The sequence below is a fragment of the Aotus nancymaae genome, unplaced genomic scaffold (genome assembly GCF_030222135.1).
Source record: "Aotus nancymaae isolate 86718 unplaced genomic scaffold, 86718_ANA_hifiasm-v0.15.2.pri h1tg000064l_0, whole genome shotgun sequence".
Classification (NCBI taxonomy): Eukaryota; Metazoa; Chordata; class Mammalia; order Primates; family Aotidae; genus Aotus; species Aotus nancymaae.
The window spans coordinates 4,261,922-4,281,479 of NW_026988478.1; the positions used below are offsets into that span (position 1 = coordinate 4,261,922).

The window sequence follows — 19,558 nt, forward strand, 5'->3', positions numbered from 1 at the left end:
AGAAGGGACTCAGGTCATTTTGAGCAAAGGCCACATCATACTCAGCTTCCGTGTAAACCGTGGGCAGCTGAAGAGCACAGGCTCCCCGGAAGGAAAGCTGTGGCCCGCAGCTTTAGCAGCTGTCATTCCATGCCAGGCACAGCCAGCTCCTCTGCCCTGTCCAAGTGTGTGTCACACTCGACTTGGGGAGGGATGTGTGGACGGCCTCTCCTCCCTTTGGGAGCAATTGGTGCTACTCATCACAGGAAGGTCTGTACTCAGACTTGTCCTTTATTCTTTTTTTTTTTTTTTTGAGACGGAGTTTCGCTCTTGTTACCCAGGCTGGAGTGCAATGGCGCGATCTCGGCTCACCGCAAGCTCCGCCTCCTGGGTTCAGGCAATTCTCCTGCCTCAGCCTCCCGAGTAGCTGGGATTACAGGCACGCGCCACCATGCCCAGCTAATTTTTTGTATTAGTAGAGACGGGGTTTCACCATGTTGACCAGGATGGTCTTGATCTCTTGACCTCGTGATCCACCCGCCTCGGCCTCCCAAAGTGCTGGGATTACAGGCTTGAGCCACCGCGCCCGGCCGACTTGTCCTTTATTCTTAAAACACGAAGGCATTTTCTTCTTCCCGGGGACAATATTTCATGTGTCGGTCCAGCTGTTGCCCAAAGACATGAGTAGGTGGGAAAACTGCAGTATGTTGCCTCAGCATTGTCCAAGCTCTAGGGGATTATGTGGCTCCACGTCAGTGCCAGGGCTGCCAGGAGACTGGGAGCTCTTTGAGGATGGGAACTATGCCTGGAGTCCCAGCACCAAGCCAGGGTAGGCAACGCCGTAGAAGTGGGTGGGGGAGTGATTAGATGATGAGGTAAGGCCTGGCCACCTTCTCTCCAGGCCTGTGGCAGGTATACTGTGTCCACAGGAGGAATAGCAGGCAGGGGCAGGGACAGAGTCACCGCCAAGGGGGACCCAAGGACCCAAACCTTGGATCGTCCCTGTTTATAGTCACTGGACAGATGGGAGCCACATGAGGACATCTCACAGAGTACTGCTGTGAGCCACATGGCACATGCCACGAGGCATGTGATTTATGGTGAGTTTTTAGGCAGAACGGCCAACTCCATTATAAAGAAACTCCATTTTCAGAGCATTGGTTAATTGAGCCATCACAGCACTTGATTTCATTGTGCTGTTGGCACTCTTTCCAGACTGAGTTAATCACTGCCATCCTTATGAGAAACTGCCTGCCTGTGGACAAGACTTGCCTGAAGCAGGTGCTTCTCCTGGGAGCTCTGGATGACTCTGCCACCCTTGGTTCTCAGTTATTTATAGGATCACGGAAACCTGTATTGGAAGAGACCTTAGAGGTCATGCATTCTACAGATATTTAGCAGCACCTGCTGTGTCGTGAGTGCTGCCTGATCGTGATGTCTGAACGTTCAGAGGATATCAGCCTCCAAAACTCTGACTTGTGTATTTTCTTTTGCGAATGTAAAATTACTTTCAGGAACACATTCAGGCTCTGCTTTTCCACCCATCATTAGAATTTTCTCCTTTGAATAAATATGGAGCACCTTCTGTTAAGGGAGCGAGCATGTGGAAGGTTCTGAGCACATAGTGGGCTTTCAGTGAATGTTTCTTAACTTGGCTGTCTGTTAGTAACTACATCTTGTACAGTAGTTATTAACAGACAGCGAAGTTATTAACACCTGTTAATAACTACTCCTGAAGCAGGCGACATCTTTTTATTGCTGTAACTCAGTCCCAGCCTCTTGCGGAAAACTCCCAGGTTCGTCCAACTCCATCTCCCTGGATTTGGGAAAGACTTTCCGTGAAGGGAATCCAATGGGCCTGTCTACCCCTGCCCGTTTCATGAGCAGCTTCCTCTGAAGTCCGGAGTAGGTCAGACTAGAGATGGGAGGAACTTAGCGTTTTGCTTCTTCCAAGTAGCTCTTGATTACGTGTGTTTTGTGCATTTTTTGAAAACTTGGTTCTAGTGATCTGTAGGACTGGGTCTTCTACTAGGGTGGCTTCTTTCTCTGAAAGTTTCAGAGGTGACTCACGCGAGAGGAAGGTGTACAGAGATGGGAGCCCATGTGAAGCTTCTACCTGGGGTGCTTTAGCGCAGCCCCTTCTCCCTTCCGGGCTTTGGTTTCTTTCCCTAGGTTGATTCTCCCCTCTCCCCAGGTAGGAACAGTTCTCATTCTGCCGAGTCATTCTGCCACATTGTACACTCAGCTGTGCCCTCTTCCCTTACATGCTCACTCTTGGCTCGCAGGGCTTCGTGCCTCCTTGGTTCCTGGCCACCTGTGGCAGGTGTGCTGCCAACTCCTTCACCGGCTTTCTCTTGATTGCTTCCTTAAGTCAGCCTCCTGCCCTGGGCCTCTCCTTTTCTCCCACCAGGTGACACTCTCCGCCCGTGACCACTTCACTTCTCGTCCCTCAGTTTACTCAAGTTTCGCCTCTCCTCTGACGCCAGAGCCCACGGGTCCAGCCACCTCCTTGGTCCGTAACACAATTTTCTAGTGTCTCCATGGGCGGGAAGGGTGCTGCCTGCTGTTTTCACAAGCCTCTGCCCACTCTGAAGATTAGCCTCCCTCCCAACTTTGTTACGGGTTTGTGGACTTTATTTTTGACCATTTATATTAATAGGTACCATTCAGTGTCTAATAATAAAGCAAACCCATATTGTCCCCACCACCCAGTGGAAGTACATCTTTCATTAATACTTTAGAAGTCCTTCAATGGGCCTTTCCCTAATTAGATGCTCTCCCATCCACTCCTCAAGAGATCACCACTCTTTGGCAATCTGTATTAAGCACCCCCTTGCTTTTCTGTATAGTTGTCCCAGATGTATTTATTGCTAAACCAGAGATTGGCAAAGTTTTTCTTTAAGGGCCTGAGAGTAATTTTTTAAAGTGGTTTTTTTTTTTTTTTTTTTTTTTTTTTTTTGAGATGGAGTCTCACAGTGTCACTTGGGCTATGATCTCAGCTCACTGCAACCTCCTCCTTCCAGGTTCAAGCGATTCTCCTTGCCTCGGCCTCCCAAGTAGCTGGGATTACAGGAGCCCGCCATGATGCCCAGCTATTTTTTTTTTTTTTTTTTGTATTTTTAGTAGAGATGGGGTTTCACTATGTTGGCCAGGCTGGTCTCAAACTCCTGACCTCATGATCTGCCCACCTTGGCCTTCCAAAGTGCTGGGATTACAGGCGTGAGCCACCGCGCCCGGCCTAAAGTGTTTTATTCAGGTTGTTCAGTCTCTGCTGCAGATATTTGACTCTTTTGTAGCCTGAAAACAGCCATAGACCAATATGTAAATGAATAAGCATGGCTGTCTTCCAGTAAAACTTCATTTACAAAAGCAGGCCATAGGCTAGATTTGACCTGAGGGTTACAGTTTGCTGACCCCTGCCCTAAATAATCTGTTATTCAGTTTTGCCTGTCTTTGACCTTTATATGAATAGAATCATGCTAGAGACTCATGTGTGTTTTTATAACTCCCCCTCCCGTGCCTTTTTTTTTTTTTTAAACACTTAACGTTAAATTTTTGTGATTCATCCATGCTGATCGTTTGGTTAGCCTTGGTTAATTTTCCTGCTGGATTAGTATTTCATTGTGTGGAAATACTCCAGTGTGTTTATTCATTCTGCTGGTAGTGGACATTGTTTTTGCCAACAGTGCTGCTGTGGACATTCTTGTTTCTGTTTTAACTCCCAGTTACAGGCTCTGGGCCTTTCTCTAGTGAGATGCTGTCCCATCAGGCTAATATTCTTGTGCATGTTTCCATATACCTGTGCGAAGGTTTCTCACAGGTGTAACTGAGGGATGGAATTGTTGGCTGGTGAGAATGTGTATTTGCAGTTTTACTGGAGTAAGCTGCAGTTGGTTTTTGACGTGGTTTTACTAATCTACAGGGCTCCTGTTGTCCTGCACACTTGCCTGCACACTTGGCATCATCCGACATATTTTGAATCTGGTGCGTATGTCACGGTAATGCAGCTTCCCCATGACCGTGACATTGAGCTCATCATTTACGTCTGTCAAACCCACCCTACTTCATTCTCTGGTCTCAAGACAAGGGTCTGTTCACTCACCCGGAACTAAGCCTCCTTCAGCCCCGTAGGTCTCCAGGTCTCCTCATCTGCAACCCCAGAAGCCTCCCTGGCACCCACCTGACTGTGCCGTGTGCTCACCACTGCACACCAGAGTGGACAAAAGGTCTTTTCATGCATGCACACTTTCTTTTACTCCTTCATTCATTCCTGAGGAAGGTGAAAATCAGAAATGAGTCAGAGCCTGAAAAAGAAACAAAGGCATTAAGTGGATTCCAGGTGCAAGAGCAGTTGGTCAGAAATGGTGTGGGGCCCAAGAGGACCATGCACGGAAAGAACCTATCCTTAGAAGCTCCAGTCTGCCCAGCTTTTTGGGAAGACGTGGTCGTGGAGGGCTGAGCCAAGCATAGCACGGCATGGAGTTCCCATGTTGCTGGGGAGTGGAGGAAGACTGGGGCTGACTCTGTACATGGAGGTGATCCCTCTGGTTGCTTTTGTGAAGGTGGGCGTGCTGGACTTCCTGGAGGGCAGCCAGCCGGTTTTCTCATTGATCGTAGAGATGGGCCTACTGTTGCGGCCCTGAGGTTGTTCAGAACAAGCATCTCTGGAGCGTCAGGGCAATGGAGAAGGATGGTATAGAAGTAAATGATGGCTTTCCTTCCCCGTCTTCTCTTTTTCATTTCTTTCTTTATTTTTTGTTTTGAGATGGGGTCTCGCTCTGTCACCCAGTCTGGAGTGCAGGTGGAGTGATCTCAGCTCAGTGCAACCTCTACCTCCCAGGTTCAAGTGATTCTCCTGCTTCAACCTTCTGAGTAGCTAGAATTTCAGGCACACACCACCATACCTGGCTAATTTTTTTGTATTTTTAGTACAGATGGCGTTTCGCCATGTTGGCCAGGCTGGTCTCAAACTCCTGGCCTCAAGTGATCCTCCCACCTCACCCTCCCAAAGTGCTTGGATTACAGGCCTGAGCCACTGTGCCCGGCCTCCCTGCCTTTTTTCTTTTCTGGATCTAGGAAGTCCCAGAGCCTTTGGTAAGTGGAGAGGAGCCAGCTAGGGCACTGCAAAGCCTGCAGGGAGGCAGCCTGAGGACTGGCAAGAGCAGCGTATTGAAGGCTTTCATTTTCCTCCCTCATGGCCAATCCAGTGGGATCCTGTGGGTTGTGTTTGCTAAATTCCCTGACACCTTGATGCTGGTGAGTGAGAGGTAGCCTTGCTGAACCAGGATCAAAGTCATCCCCCAGCAGAGCAGGCATCTCAGTAGGGAATGAGGAGGAGGATGGAATTCCCACTGCAAAATTCTGATGAGTTCCTGCAAGAGCAGCATCTTGTGTCCCAAGTGTGAACAGACTTTTGTTTGCTCTGGATCTGTGGTACTGAGTTCACAGTGCAGTTGTGTGGGTAGAAGGAATGCCCTGGGGGTGGGGATAAGGAGATGGGACCTAGGGCACTGAGAGAACATAGTTCTGGGCAGGCGAAGGGACCCTTCTCTTGGAAGCCTGCAGAGAGTGAGGTAGCGGGGCTTTGGTGGGCATAAATTATGGGCTGTGGTCTGATTCTCAGAATTTGCGCCTCCCCCTGCCCAACACACATACGATACAGAAGCAGAGAGAAAAGAGATAGACAGTTGGTTAGAGGTCCGGAATTCTTGCTTAGAGTGAGTACAGGCATATCTCAGTTTATTGTGCTTTGCAGATGGTGCGTTTTTAACAAAAATGGAAGACGTGGCAACCCTGTGCCAAGCAAGTCTGTCAGCACCCCTTTTCCAGTAGCACGTGCTCACTTCGTGTCTCCATGTCCCATGTTGGTTATTCTTGGAATATTTAACACTTTTCATTATTGTATCTGTTGTGGTGATCTGCGATCGGTGATCTTTGATGTGACTGTTGTCATTGTTTTGGGGTGCTGTGAACCTGTCCATGTAAGACAGCACATGCAATCAGTAAATGTGGCGTGTGGTCAGACTGCTCCACCTCCTGCCATCTCCCTTCCTCTCCTAGGGCCTCCCTATTCACTGAGACACAACAATATTAAAATTAGGCCAATTAATAACCTACAGTGGCATCTACATGTTTAAGTGAAGGGGGAGTGTCACATCCCTCACTTTAAATCAAAAGCTGGAAATGATTAAGCCTAGTGAGGAAGGCATGTCAAAAGCCACGGCAGGCTTAAAGCTAGGCCTCTTGCTCCAAACAGTGAGCCAAGTTGTGAATGCACAGGAAAAGTTTTTGAAGGAATGTAAAAGTGCTACTCCATTGAACACATGAATGATAAAGCGAAACAGCCTTATTGGTGATTTGGAGAAAGTTCAGTTTTAGTGGTCTGCAGAGATCAAACCAGCCACCCCATCCCATTAAGCCAAAACATAATCTAGAGCAAGGCCCTAGACTCTCTTTAATTCAGTGAGAGAGGTGAAGCAGCAGGTGCTGATGTAGACACTGCAGCAAGTTGGCCGGGTATTGTGACTCACGCCTGTAATTCCAGCACTTTAGGAGGCTCAGGTGGGCAGATCACTTGAGGCCAGGAATTCAAGACCAACCTGGCCAACATGGAGAAACCCTGTCTCTGCTAAAAATACAAAAGTTAGCCAGGCATGGTGACAGACTCCTATAATCCCAGCTACTAGGGAGGCCAAGGCATGAGAATCGCTTGAACCCAGGAGTTAGAGGTTGCAGTGAGCCGATATTGCACCACTGCACTCCAGCCTGGGTGACAGAGTGAGACCCTGTATCAAAAACAAAAAACAAAAAACTGCAGCAAGTTATCCCATCCAAAAGATCTAGCGGTGATCATTATTTGAAGGTGGCTACACTCCACAACAAATTTTTAACTAGGCAAAAGTCTTCTGTTGAAAGAAAATGTCCTCTAGGACTTTCTTAGCTAAAGAGGAGAAATCAACGCCTGGCTTCAGTGCTTCAAAGGACAGGCTGACAATTGTTAGGGACTAATACAAGTGGTGACTTTAAGTTGAAGCTCATGCTCATTGGCCATTCCGAAAATCCTAGGCCCTTAAAACTTATGCTAAATCTATCCTGCCCACACTCTGTAAAGGGAACAACAAAGCCTAAATGACAGCACATCTCTGTTTACAGCATGGTCTACTGAATATTTTAGGGCCACTGTTGAGACCTACTGCTCAGAATGAAATATTTCCTTTTAAAATATTCAAAATAAAAATGTACCTGGTCACTCAAGAGCTTTAGTGGAGATGTACCAGGACATTAGTTTTGTTTTCATCATTGCTAACACACTGTCTGTTCTACAGTCCACGGATGCAGGAGTAATTTCGACTTTCAAGTCGATGATTAAAAAATTTCTTGTCTGAGTGCAGTGGCTAACGCCTGTAATCCCAGCACTTTGGGAGGCCAAGGCAGATGGATCACTTGAGGGCAGGAGTTTAAGACCAGCCTGGCCAAGATGGTGAAACCCCATCTCTACTAAAAATACAAAAATTAGCCAGGAGTGATGGCTCACACCTCTACTCCCAGCTACTTAGGGAGGCTGAGGCACGAGAACTGCTTGCAGTGAGCTGAGATTGGGCCACTGCACTCTAGCCTGGGCAACAGAGAGAGACTTTGCCTTAAAAAAATTTTCTTAGGCCTAAGCTTTCATAGATAATGATTTCTCTGATGGGTCTGGGCAAAGTACATTGAAAACCTTCTGGAAAAGATTCACCATTCTAGATGCCATTGAGACCATTTGTGATTTATGGAAAGAGGTCAAAATATGAATATTAACAGAAGTTTGGGAAAAGTTGATTCCAACCCTTGTGAATGACTTAGAGGAGTTCAAGACTTCAGTGGTGGAAGTAACTGCAGATGTGGTAGAAATAGCAAGAGAAGGTCAGGTGTGGTGGCTCATGCCTGTAATCCCAACACTTTGGGAGGCCAAAGCGGGTGGATCATGAGGTCAAGAGTTCAAGACCAGCCTGACCAAGATGGTGAAACCCCATCTCTACTAAAAATACAAAAATTAGCTGGGCAGGTGGCAGGTGCCTGTAATCCCAGCTACTCGGGAGGCCGAGACAGAGAATTGTTTGAACCTGGGAGGCGGAGGTTGCAGTGAGCCGAGATCATGCCAGTGCACTCCAGCCTGGGGGATACAGCAAGACTCCATCTCAAAAAAAAAAAAAAAAAAAAGCGAGACCTAGAATTACAAGTGGAGCCTGAATTGCTGTAGTCTCACAATAAAAGTTGCTCGTTATGGATGAGTAAAGAATAAATGGATAAAAGTTGCTCGTTATGGATGAGCAAAGAATGGCTTCATAAAGCAGCAGCAAGGTTTGAGAGGATTGACTCCAATTCTGACAGAAGTTCTACTGTGGAGGAAATGCTGTCAAGCAGCATTGCATGCTACAGAGATATCCTTTGTGAAAGAAAAGTCAATCAATGCAGCAAGTATTGTCTTATTTTTAGAAATTGACACAATGATTCCACCCTTCAGCAACCACCACCCTGATAAGTCAGCAACCATCAGCATTGATATAAGTCCCTCCACCAGCAAAAAGATTACAATTTGCTGAGGGTTCAGATGATCCTTAGCATTTTTTTAGCAATAAAATATTTTAAAATTAAGGTATGCACATTTTTTAAAAGATATAATGCTATCGCCAACTATGATTTCTTTATGTTCTTTCTTTTTAGAGATAGGGTCTCCCTCTTGTCACCCAGGCTGAAGTACAGTGGCACCATCACAGGTCACTGCAGCCTTGACCTCCCAAGGCCCAGGTAATCCTCCTGCCTCCGCCCCCTCAGTAGCTGGGACTGTAGGTGCATGCCACCATGCCCCACTAATTTTTGTGTTAGTCAAGACGGGGTTTTGCCATGTTGCCTGGGCTGGTCTCGAACTCCTGGGTTCAAGCAATCCACCTGTCTTTGCCTCTCAAGGTGCTGGGATTACAGGCATGAGCCTGCAAACTATGATTAATATATTCAAGGAAACAGAGGGGAAATGGACAAAATAAAGGAAAGAGAATATTCTCAGAGATTTCAACATTTTTATTTTTTGAAAGAACCAAATGGACATTCTAGAACTGAAAAAATCAGTGTCTGATTCAGTGGATAGACCGGGTGCGGTGGCTCACGCTTGTAATCTCAGGGCTCTGGGAGGCTGAGATGGGTTGATCACGAGGTCAGGAGTTAAAGAGCAGCCTGGCCAACATGGTGAAACCCCGACTCTACTAAAAAAATACAAAAATTAGCTGGGTGAAGTGTTGTGTGCCTGTAATCCCAGCTACTCGGGAGGCTGAGGCAGGGGAATTGCTTGAACCCAGGAGGCGGAGGTTACAGTGAGCCCAGCACCGAGATTGCACCACTGCGCTCCAGCCTGGGTGACAGTGAGACTCTATCAAAAATAGATACATATCAATGGATAGATGTAACAGCAGCAGATTGGATACATCAGTGGCCAGGATTAGGGACCTGGAAAGCAGATTAATAGGAAATACCCAAATAAAGTCAGAGAGAACCAAGAATCAGGGAAAAATAATTGATGAGTATAAAAAATATTGGGTATGGCCAGCATGGTGGCTCCTGTCTGTAATACCAGCACTTCAGAAGGCCGAGGCAGGCAGAGGCAGATGGATTGCTTGAGCCCAGGAGTTTGAGACCAGCCAGGGTATTTTGTATAGATGGGTGGAAACCCCATCTATACAAAACATGCAAAACTTAGCAGGGCATGGTGGTGCATACCTGTAATCCCAGCTACTTGGGAGGCTGAGATGGGAGGATCACTTTAGCCCAGGAGGTCGAGGCTGCAATGAGCCATGTTTGTGCCACTTTGCTCTAGCTTGGGCAACAGAGCAAGACATTATCCCAAAAAAAAAAAAAAAAAAAAAAAAAATGTTGGACACACTCAAAAGGCCTAGCATGTCTGTAATTGGAGTCCCAGAAGTAGAAGCAGGGAGAGAGAATAGAGTGGAAGCAATGTTCATGGAAAGAGTGGTTGAGAATTTTCTAAAAACTGATCGAGTGTACAGATTTAAGAAGCTGAATGAACCTCCAGCCATCGTAAATAGATGTAGCTCTTGAAATGAGTCCGTTGTTGCTTTGTAAGTAATACATACATTATATTCTTTTTAGCCACTTATTAGTTTTATGACCTTGAACAGGTCCCTTGATGACGTTAAGCCTCAATTTCCCCATCTGAAAAAAATGGGGATTAAAGACTGAAAAAGTGGCTTAGAAACTAAGTTTTAAAGAAATAGCAGAGGGTGTCACCATTGTTACTCCAGCCTGACTGCCTCTGGGACAGCCTGTTTGGGGTGAGCTTAAGAGCCACGTCCTATACTCTGGCCAGCCTCTTTCCACTGCCTTTCAAGGGGAAGACTTAGGGTGTGGCGACTGACCTAGGGGCATAGGTCTGCAGTGAGGCAGCAGCAAGATTTAAAATGAATCCAGTTTCTGAATGGATGTAGTCATTGCTTTGCTCTCCCAGGATTCTGGTAATTAAGAGGTGACGAGGTGACTAGGGTTGGCTTTCTGGGGTCATGTGATCCATCCTGATCCAGCTCCTAGCCACACACCTTCCTTAGGTCTGCCTTGGTTCCACCATATTCACCCTGCTTGGGGCTGAGCCAGAATCCCTCCCCCACACTTGCCAGTGGTTTAGATCTGCATTTTCCACACCCTGCTCCCCGGCCCCCATCTCTTGATAGCGTCCAGTGGCGGCAGGCAGATCTCTTGACTTCTCCTGTTGCATTCAGTTTTCCAGATGGAAAATATTTGGTGAAATGTCCTAGCTCACATAGACATTGGCATTATGGAAGAGTTATTGAGAGAAAGGAAAAGTTACCTGGACCGTAGCACGTGGACATCAGTACTTCATAGATGGTGAAAAGAAGAGGAGCAGTAATATTTGTTTTCTTCATCGTGTAGAAAACGAGAAGCAACATGATATAGACATTTATAGGACAAGTTTTGGTGTCAGACAACTGGGTTTTTACCTCTAGAGTCTGCTGCTGTCCAGCTTTCGTGTGTTACCTTAAGCAAGTTAGTTTAACCTTTCTCAAATCTCGACTGGCTGTGGTGGCCCATGCCTATAATCCCAGCACTTTGGGAGGCTGAGGTGGGTGGATCACCTGAGGTCAGGAGTTCAAGAACAGCCTGGCCAACATGGTGAAACTCCATCTCTACTAAAAATACAAAAATTAGCTGGGCTTGGTGGCGGGCACCTGTAATCCAGCTACTCAGGAGACTGAGGCAGGAGAATCACTTGAACCCAGGAGGCGGAGGGTGCAGTGAGCCGATATCACAGCATTGCGCTCCAGCCTGGGCGACAGAGAAAGACTCTGTCCCAAAACAAAACAAAAAAACCTTTCCCAAATCTTAGTTACTTCTGTAAAATGAAGGAATAGTCATATGCATAGGCTTGTTGTAAGTTTTAAGTCAGGCACTCAATAAGTGTTCAACAAATAGTAGTTGCTGCTGTTAGTATTCTAAAAATTATTTTACCAGCAAAGCTAAGGTTTTCTCTTGAGCCAGTGCCTCATCAGCAGACTCAACAGTCTGATAGATAAATGTGGATATAGCAGTAGCGATGATACTTCTATTACTAGTGTCAGCTGTCACTTACTGTCTAGATCCAAGGCAAGGGTCTGCATCTGGAAGGTCTGTCCTTTAGCAAAATAGTAGATTAGATTCAGGTTCCTACCACAGAAAGCAAGGCCTATGCCATTCAAACTTTCTTCTCTTCTCTGTTTTATTAGTTACAAGGAAAATGTTCTGAGTTGACCGTTGAGAATAAACAACCTTAATAAGTAAAATTGCTGGCGGGTTCACTCTTCAGAATATTTACTTAGATTGCTCTTGTTCCCTGCTCAGATCATCTGGTGAGGAGGCAGCCAGTGGTTTTTGCCACCTGCCCTTATGTAGACACCCAGTAATCCTTTATTTTCAAGAGCGTTTTTCCCGTGTGTTTCTTAGAGTCTTAGGGCTTCCAGGGATTTCTGTCTGAGTAAGCCTATTGTTGATATTTATAACCCTCATCAGTTGTTTGGTGTCTCTGCCCTCTTCCTGACTACTTGCAATTGGAAGGCCAGAAATCTTGACTCATTCGTCTTTGTATCTTTAATTAGCAGAATGTCTGGTATATAGTAAATGTTCAATAAATATTTAAATGAATAAATGTGCCATTGCTAGATATTATCTTTTTATCCTTCCACCTCAGACTCAGAGTCTTCCTCTACCCTTCCTGACCCTGCTCTGGTCCCTGAGAGGCTAACTTGCAGACATCAGTGGGCTCCCAGGCCCTTTGACTTCTAGTTGAGTTTGGCCAATGGCAAGTGGAGATCACAGGGAGAGAGGCGAGGGTGTTGGCTCCCCCAGTTCTTTGCTCCTGTGAGGTCGCCAGACTGTGTCCCCCAACATAAGGTCACCTACTCTACATGATCCCTCCCCCTTCCAGGGTCTATAGCCTCTCTATTCCCTCATTCTTTTTTTTTTTTTTTTTTTTTTGAGATGGAGTCTTGCTCTGTTGCCAGGCTGGAGTGCAGTAGTGCGATCTCGGCTCACTGCAGCCTCCGCCTCCTGGACTCGAGCGATTCTCCTGCCTCAGCCTCCCAAGTAGCTGGGACTACAGGCATGCTAATTTTTGTATTTTTAGTAGAGACGTGGTTTCACCATGTTGGTCAGGATAGTCTCTATCTCTTGACTTCATGATCTGCCTGCTTCAGCCTCCCAAAGTGCTGGGATTACAGGCGTGAGCCATCGTGCCCAGCCCATCCTCTCATTATTATTTATTTATTTATTTTTGAGACAGAGTCTCGCTCTTGCTCAGGCTGGAGGGCAGTGGCGTGATCCTGGCTCCCCTGCCTGGGTTCTAGAGATTCTCCTGCCTCAGCCTCCCGAGTAGCTGGGATTACAGGCACCTGCCACCATGCCTGGCTAATTATTTTTAGTAGAGAGGAGGTTTCACCATGTTAGCCAGGACGGTGTCAATCTCCTGACCTTGTGATCCACCCACCTCAGCCTCCCAAAGTGCTGGGATTACAGGCGTGAGCCATCGCACCCAGCCCATCCTCTGATTCTTTTAGGCCAAGGAGTGGTGACAGCTTGCACCAGGCTGCTGCGCCATCTTTACAGTTTCCCTATACCCCACTCACACCTGTATGATTGGTTTCTTTGTCAGTTATCCCTCTACAAATTATCCTAATTGGACTGTACCTGCTCCTTCCTGTTGGGAAGCAGCAGGCCTCAATTGCTTATAGAGATTTTCAATTGTTTGAGTTGGACACTGGGGCTCCACGTGACTCATAAAGCAACATAGTGCGGTTCTGAGAATGTGGGACATGGCTAGCCATTAAGGGCACTCTGATGCATGGCAGCTTTGGGGAAATAAATAGCAGTTTGGGAAACTATTCTTTGCTTAGGAGAGACTTTCTCCCACAGATAACGCGTAGGATCTTATTTTAGACTGACTGTTAAGTCTCTGAAGTTGCCCCTTTTCATGGTTGTGTATCTGACTCAGCATGGGATGTGCTAGGAGAACTCAGGACCAAATATAACAGGGCAGGGATGCAGGCTTGAAGCACTGGCTTTGCCAACAGACTTTCTAAGGAATGACTGTCTCGTCCAGCGTTTAAATTTCCACTCTTTGGGTTGTTTCTCTGCAGGTGATCATCAACAGCACAATCACACCGAACATGACCTTCACCAAAACGTCGCAGAAGTTTGGGCAGTGGGCCGACAGCAGAGCCAACACGGTGTTTGGTCTGGGCTTTTCCTCCGAGCAGCAGCTGACAAAGGTAATGGGGTCCCATCCGCAGTCCCACATCAGGTGCCGTTCTCGTTCAGTGACTGCCCACTGAGGGATGTGCCCTTCGTGAGCAGGATTCCTTTCTGGTCTTTGGTTTCACTCCTCCTGAGATTACAGGGCTGCCAAAGCAGGGACCCTTCTGAAATGCCAGGTTCCTTGAAGTCATCTGGGGAATGGATATTTGTATCTAACAAATGCTGCTTTGGGGCCTGAAGCTGCAGCGCGGCCAGTCCTTCCCCCCGACAGGTGTCAGCCACCGCTCCCTGTGCCCAGCGGTATCAGCGCGCACACTGAGCACTGGCTTGTGTGCCAAAACCAAATCCGTTGGATTTTCAGGACTCTGAGAATTAGGCGACCTTCCCACGTGAGGGCACAGTTGTCAGAGGGTTGCTACTGTAGGACTTCCAAGGAAGAGACTGTTCCAGCTGCCAAGAATGCATCTTGATGAAATAAGCTCCTTACACCATTTGAAGTAAGGCACACTTTTTCTCCGACAGCCATCAATGTCAGTGACCCTGTGGTTGGAGCCCTTAGGGAGTAAGGTGATGCTTAATGGAAGCTCTTAGCTAGATTCCCCACATCCCTTAAAATGCCACGCAGTGGTGTGTGTATTTTGCTTTTTTTCTAGGGAGAGGATTCATAGCTCCAAGTTGCTTCAATAAGGGGCCTGGGACATACTCTTTGGATGGTTAGAAAGGTGTTGAGAAGCAGATTATGGCTGACCGCAGACTTGGAGAACCCCAAGAACTGAGGGAATAAACTGATTGCCCCTGAGGCCTTACTCAGCGCTTTAAAGGGGCTGAGATCTGGTTTTAGTGCGTACATTTCCTTTTAGGGTAGTAGAAGAGCCCTTTGTAAGTACTGAGAATATTTTGGTTTAAGATAAGATTGACTAGTTTACAAGTCAAAGAAATTTATTGGAAGAATGTTGGCATCTCTCAAGGAGTGCAAAGGAGAGCTGCACACCCAGGGAAGGGCCAGAGCCAGACTTGCTTCCAGCAGCTTGGCTCTAGGAGTTATTTTTCTCTAGAGCCTTGCTGTGAACATCTGACTGACCGGACAAGTGCGATCCCGCCTCTGCTCTGCTGACACCATGCTAGGCACCGAGGATCAGAGACGTCGCCCCTGTTCCCAGGGCTCCACAAACTTCCAGATTCTTGGGGAATTGACAGAGTTGCCTAGGGCAGACTTGGCTGCTTGGGTTACCTGTGTGTATTGAAGACAGTTTTCAAAGAGGGGGAAATTAGGGTGAGCCAGGAAGGCCCCCCACTGGCAGGGGCCTGCTGCCTTGTCCCCTTCCTTTGTCCAGTGTGTGTGCATGTGTGTGTATACTCACATGTGCATGTGTACACATTTTTAACGAGGTCCCCAGCACACAGATCCGGCCATCCCATACCCAGTCACAAATGAGCTCTCCAGTGGGGACACCCCACAGACTGTCCTCCTCTGCATCCTAAGGTACTTCCACGAGGACTCTGTTTCCTTAGCAGCCTGAGAAGCCCAAATCGGCCTGGTGCAGCCTGAGCATCCACCCTCGTGCCATCCTCTCACAGAAGCATTCTTTCCTGGGTGCTAAAACTGCCAGATCACCAGGGCCTGGAAACCTGGGCAAAAAGCAGCAATCTCGAGGGCAAGTCATTGGAGATGGTTATGGGAGACGCCCGCTCTGTCCCCGATCCCTCAGCTCCGGGGCTTGTGTGCTGTGATCCTGGATGTTCACCAGGCATGAGCGCAGCACAGTTCCGCAAGGCCTGCCACTTCGGCTGATACGGTACCTGGGAGGAGCTGAGAACCCTGGGGCAGCTAGACTCTTGCTTCACTTCATATGCAGAGAAGCGAGTTCTCTGCAGCCTTAGTTGTTTTGAAGCAGCGTCGTGTGGGGTAGAAAGTACTGGGTAAATCTTCGGCTGGTGCGGCTGGCAGAGGCATGGCAGTCCACAGCGTCTATTCTGGTGATGATAAATCACTCTGCTCCTAGAAGGGGCCCAGTGGAATCAGCCTTCACCAGGGAGCTGGCTGGGGCCTAAATGTGTGATGTTGGCGTGGGTCACTGTGTTGGCAGCAGGACGCCCAGCAGGGCCAGGAGTCAGGCCGTGGAGAGCAGGAGTCTGTGTTTTCAAGCCCATTTGGTGCCTTTTCCCCTGGCACCAGGGCCAGTGTGTCCGTAAGTCATTTGAGCAAGTACGAGGCTGTCAGGAGAAAGCGAATGACTGGGTATCCACAGAACAGCCCTTCGTCCCAGCTAGTTTGAATATTCTCTCTTGCTGTGAAGGCCTCTGAAGAGCCTGCATGTGGAACATGAGTATTTTCAGGCTCTGGACCCATTAATGTTGCTGTTCCTCAAACCTCATTGTCACTTTGTTTCTTTGCGATTTCTCCTCAGGCAGCTAGGCCCTTAACCGTTTCCGCCTAGATGTCAAATCCAGGTCACCTCTGCTGTGCCTGTGGCACCATGAGATGTTCCAGGGTTTGCCCACAGGGAGGATTTCCCTTTTCCATTGTCTGCTCGACAGCAGGATTAGCTCCAGCGAAATCGTGGCACTGTGAGGTGTGTGAGGGAAGCTGCGGAGAGCGCAGCTGATGGAGTGTCCAGGATTTTCAGGGTGGGTAAGGCTGCTAACGTCCAGTCTTCGAAGGCTTTGTCGGTCATGCCAGCGCTTCTCTAGACTTTGACCTATGGCCTGAGAAGGATTTTAAGCCGAGAAGGAAAATGATCAGATTTACATTTTAGGTAGAGTGTTTTCTGGCAGCGAGTCAGATTAGATTGTTTTAGTCCAGGGTAGAGCAGATGAAGGGTTAAGAGTTGGAGAATTTTAAAAAAATACTGAGGCACAACTGGGTGAACAGAAGAGGAAGAAGAGACTCTGGGATGATGAGGGATGGAGGGTAGTGAGGCCATTTTCTGAAATGGGAAAGAGGAACAGGAACAGATCCCGTGAGGAGCAGAGAGAATTTGTTTAAAGCAGGAGCAGGTCTGATGGTGACTTCTTTCAACAAGTCAGACTGTGCCACAGTTAGATGGAACCTCTGTCTGAGGGGGCGTGGGGTGTGTGGCTTTCCCTCCTGAAGAGGTGCCTGGTGAGGAAGGGTGTGTTGGCAACCCCACCCCCACCCCACGGAGCGGCCCCTTCTCATACCTGCCTCGTATCCAGACAAATTGGCCTGGGGACTTCTGTCTGAGACATGGTGCCTGGCAGACCCATCCTGGTCACGTGCTCCTGATCTCTCCCAGGCCTGGAAGCTCTTCCCCAAAGCCAAGGCTGGTTTGAGAGAATCACTCACAATTTCCTGGAACAGTTTTTTCAATCTTTAAAGGAACCCAAGCAGCTAGGTAGAAAGGGGGAAGGTTTCTATGAAAAGAATTGACAGCAAGGAGAACTCCAAACAAAAACCAGAACACGTTGTCCAAGTTAAATTCTCCGTGCCTCTGAGAACTGAAGAGCCCTTGAGCTGTGCCTGCTTCCAAGAATGGCCACCTGTAATTTTTCCCGGACAGAAGAAAATGTCCTATCATTAAGGAGAAGTGCACTGTCCTCCCAAGCCACTCAGCCTCTGGCGCAGTGCTGGAGTTCATGCTCTGTGCCCAAAACCTGCATCGTCACAAAGACTTGTCAGAGAAGCCCTCAGATGACCCCTTTGTCCAAACGTTGTGAATCAGCTTCTCCCCCTGCTCTCTGAAGGAAATGATTAACCACACACTGATAAATTATCATGAAGTGAGTCTGGCCGTCTCAACAAGGGGGAGTTAGCTAGCACAGAGGAGCTTGGCCTCGAGTGCTCCCCAGGCGTGTGCTGAGGGGACATCCAGGCTGAGTATTCCCTACTTCCCAGAGCAAACACCCACAGCCCTGTAGGGGAATGATAATCAAGCACTATAACTAGGCTAGAGAAAGGAACAGCAGTGTGGACATTTTCATCTAAGAATACTTTATACATACCTCTCTCTCTACCCCCCGGAAAGAAAATAGATGCCTTGGTCTTAACTGCTCCATTATAAGGACCACTTCCCAACCACAGTCCAAAAAGTATCATTACAGGGCAATTTTCTGCTCTTTAGATAGGCTCTCCAAAAATAGTAGAAGCTGTGTTTTCTCAGAAGTAAACTGGAACTCGTCTGTCCCCCCACTGGAGAGGACATAAAACCCCAGCCTGCCGAAGGAAATTGAAAAGGGACTTGCATGTTCTAATAAAAGGAAGAGCTTATGAAAGGAGACAAAAGAGGGACAAATATAAGCATGAGCCAGTGGTTAAAGTTTAGAGTCTTGCATTTGACCTCGAGTTGTCACTGTTCTAAGTTTGGTTCCATCTTATTCGTCACAGACAGAAGGAAACACATTCTGCCCTTAAACAGGAGTGACCCAGGATGGCATTGCCAGTGTGTAGTGGTTGATCTGGCTAAACCCTGATACGTGCGTGACATTTGCTTTTGACCCATTTCAGTGATTTCATCTGTAGTTCAAATTTGTCCTCATATATCACTTTATTCACTCAGTATCATTGTAAGAACATTGTTTTATCTCCTACCTTTCTGGGTCCTGATTTAACAGCTAATTTTTTAAATGGAGGATATTAATCATTCTTTTGACATGTTTTAAGTAGAATGCTTTTGGCTGCAAGTAACAGGTAACCTAATCACAGTGCTTAAACACATAGGGTAATTTCCTTCTCATGTGACAGAGAAGTCCTGAGGCGGGTGGTTGCTGGCACTGGTACAGTGGCTCCGTGATGTTGGCTCTGAGGGATCTGCATGGGTTTCATTTGTTTTTTCCTTTTATTGGCCTTTTCCTTGTGGTGATAAGATGGCTTCTCAAGCTCTGTCCGTCACATCTGCATTCTTGGCAAGAGGGAGAAGGAAGAGGCTGGCACCACAGCACCTTCTTTGGAAACTGCCCTGGCAGACTTCTGCATTCCATTAGCAATGCTGGGTCCCTAGGCCCTTCACTTCTCCCACCAAAAACCAGGAAAATGGGTTTCCATGATTGGCTTCGACTAGCTTTCATTCTCTAGCACCTAGGAAATTTCCTGCTCCAAGAAGATTTGAGATTCTGTTAAGCTAAGGGAAAGAAACAGATTTCGAATAAGTCAACATAGTGTCTGCCTCAGGTCTTCAATGGCTAAGGCCGAAAGAAGCCACAAATGAAATCAAGCAGTAATGTTCTCATTTTCTGTCATGATAATGATTTTGATTATTACCCCAATTGTAATAAGTACCAAAAAATGACCTTAATGAAGATGTGAGAATTTGGCAATATATTTCAGAAACCTTTGTGATTTGAATATCCTTTGATCCATGGGTTTCATTGACAGGAATCTATTCTAAGGAAACAATTGTAACTGTGTATAAATATTTCACTACAAGGATTGCATCATTTACAACAGAAAAAAATAAGAAAGCCCTAACATCCAGTAGTAGGAAATTGGTTAAACTGCAGTGTATCCTTCAGGGTAATATGTAGCAATTAAGATGTGTAGTAGAGGCTGGGTGCAATGGCTCATGCCTGTAATCTGAGCACTTTGGGAGGCCAAGGCTTGTGGATCACTTGAGGTCAAGAGTTTGAGACCAGCTTGGCCAACATGGTGAAACCCTGTTTCTACTAAAAATACAAAAATTAGCGGGGTTTATAGTGGTGGGCGCCTATAATCCCAGCTACTTGGGAGGCTGCAACAGGAAAATCACTTGAACCCAGGAGACGGAGGTTGCAGTGAGCCAAGATCACACCACTGCACCACTCCTGCCTGGGCAACAGAGTGAGACTCTTAAAAAAA

The 19,558-nt window shown here is 47.2% G+C and overlaps 1 protein-coding gene across 2 annotated transcripts in view; it reads left to right on the top strand.

The window, feature by feature from the left end:
• HOMER2 (homer scaffold protein 2) overlaps nt 1-19,558 on the top strand; it is a 101,690-nt gene that overhangs the window by 63,324 nt on the left and 18,808 nt on the right. For both annotated transcript variants that reach the window (XM_021664956.2, XM_021664957.2), the window contains exon 3: nt 13,650-13,781. In XM_021664956.2, coding sequence (XP_021520631.2) covers nt 13,650-13,781 — 132 coding nt within the window. The remainder of the gene's footprint in view (nt 1-13,649; nt 13,782-19,558) is intronic.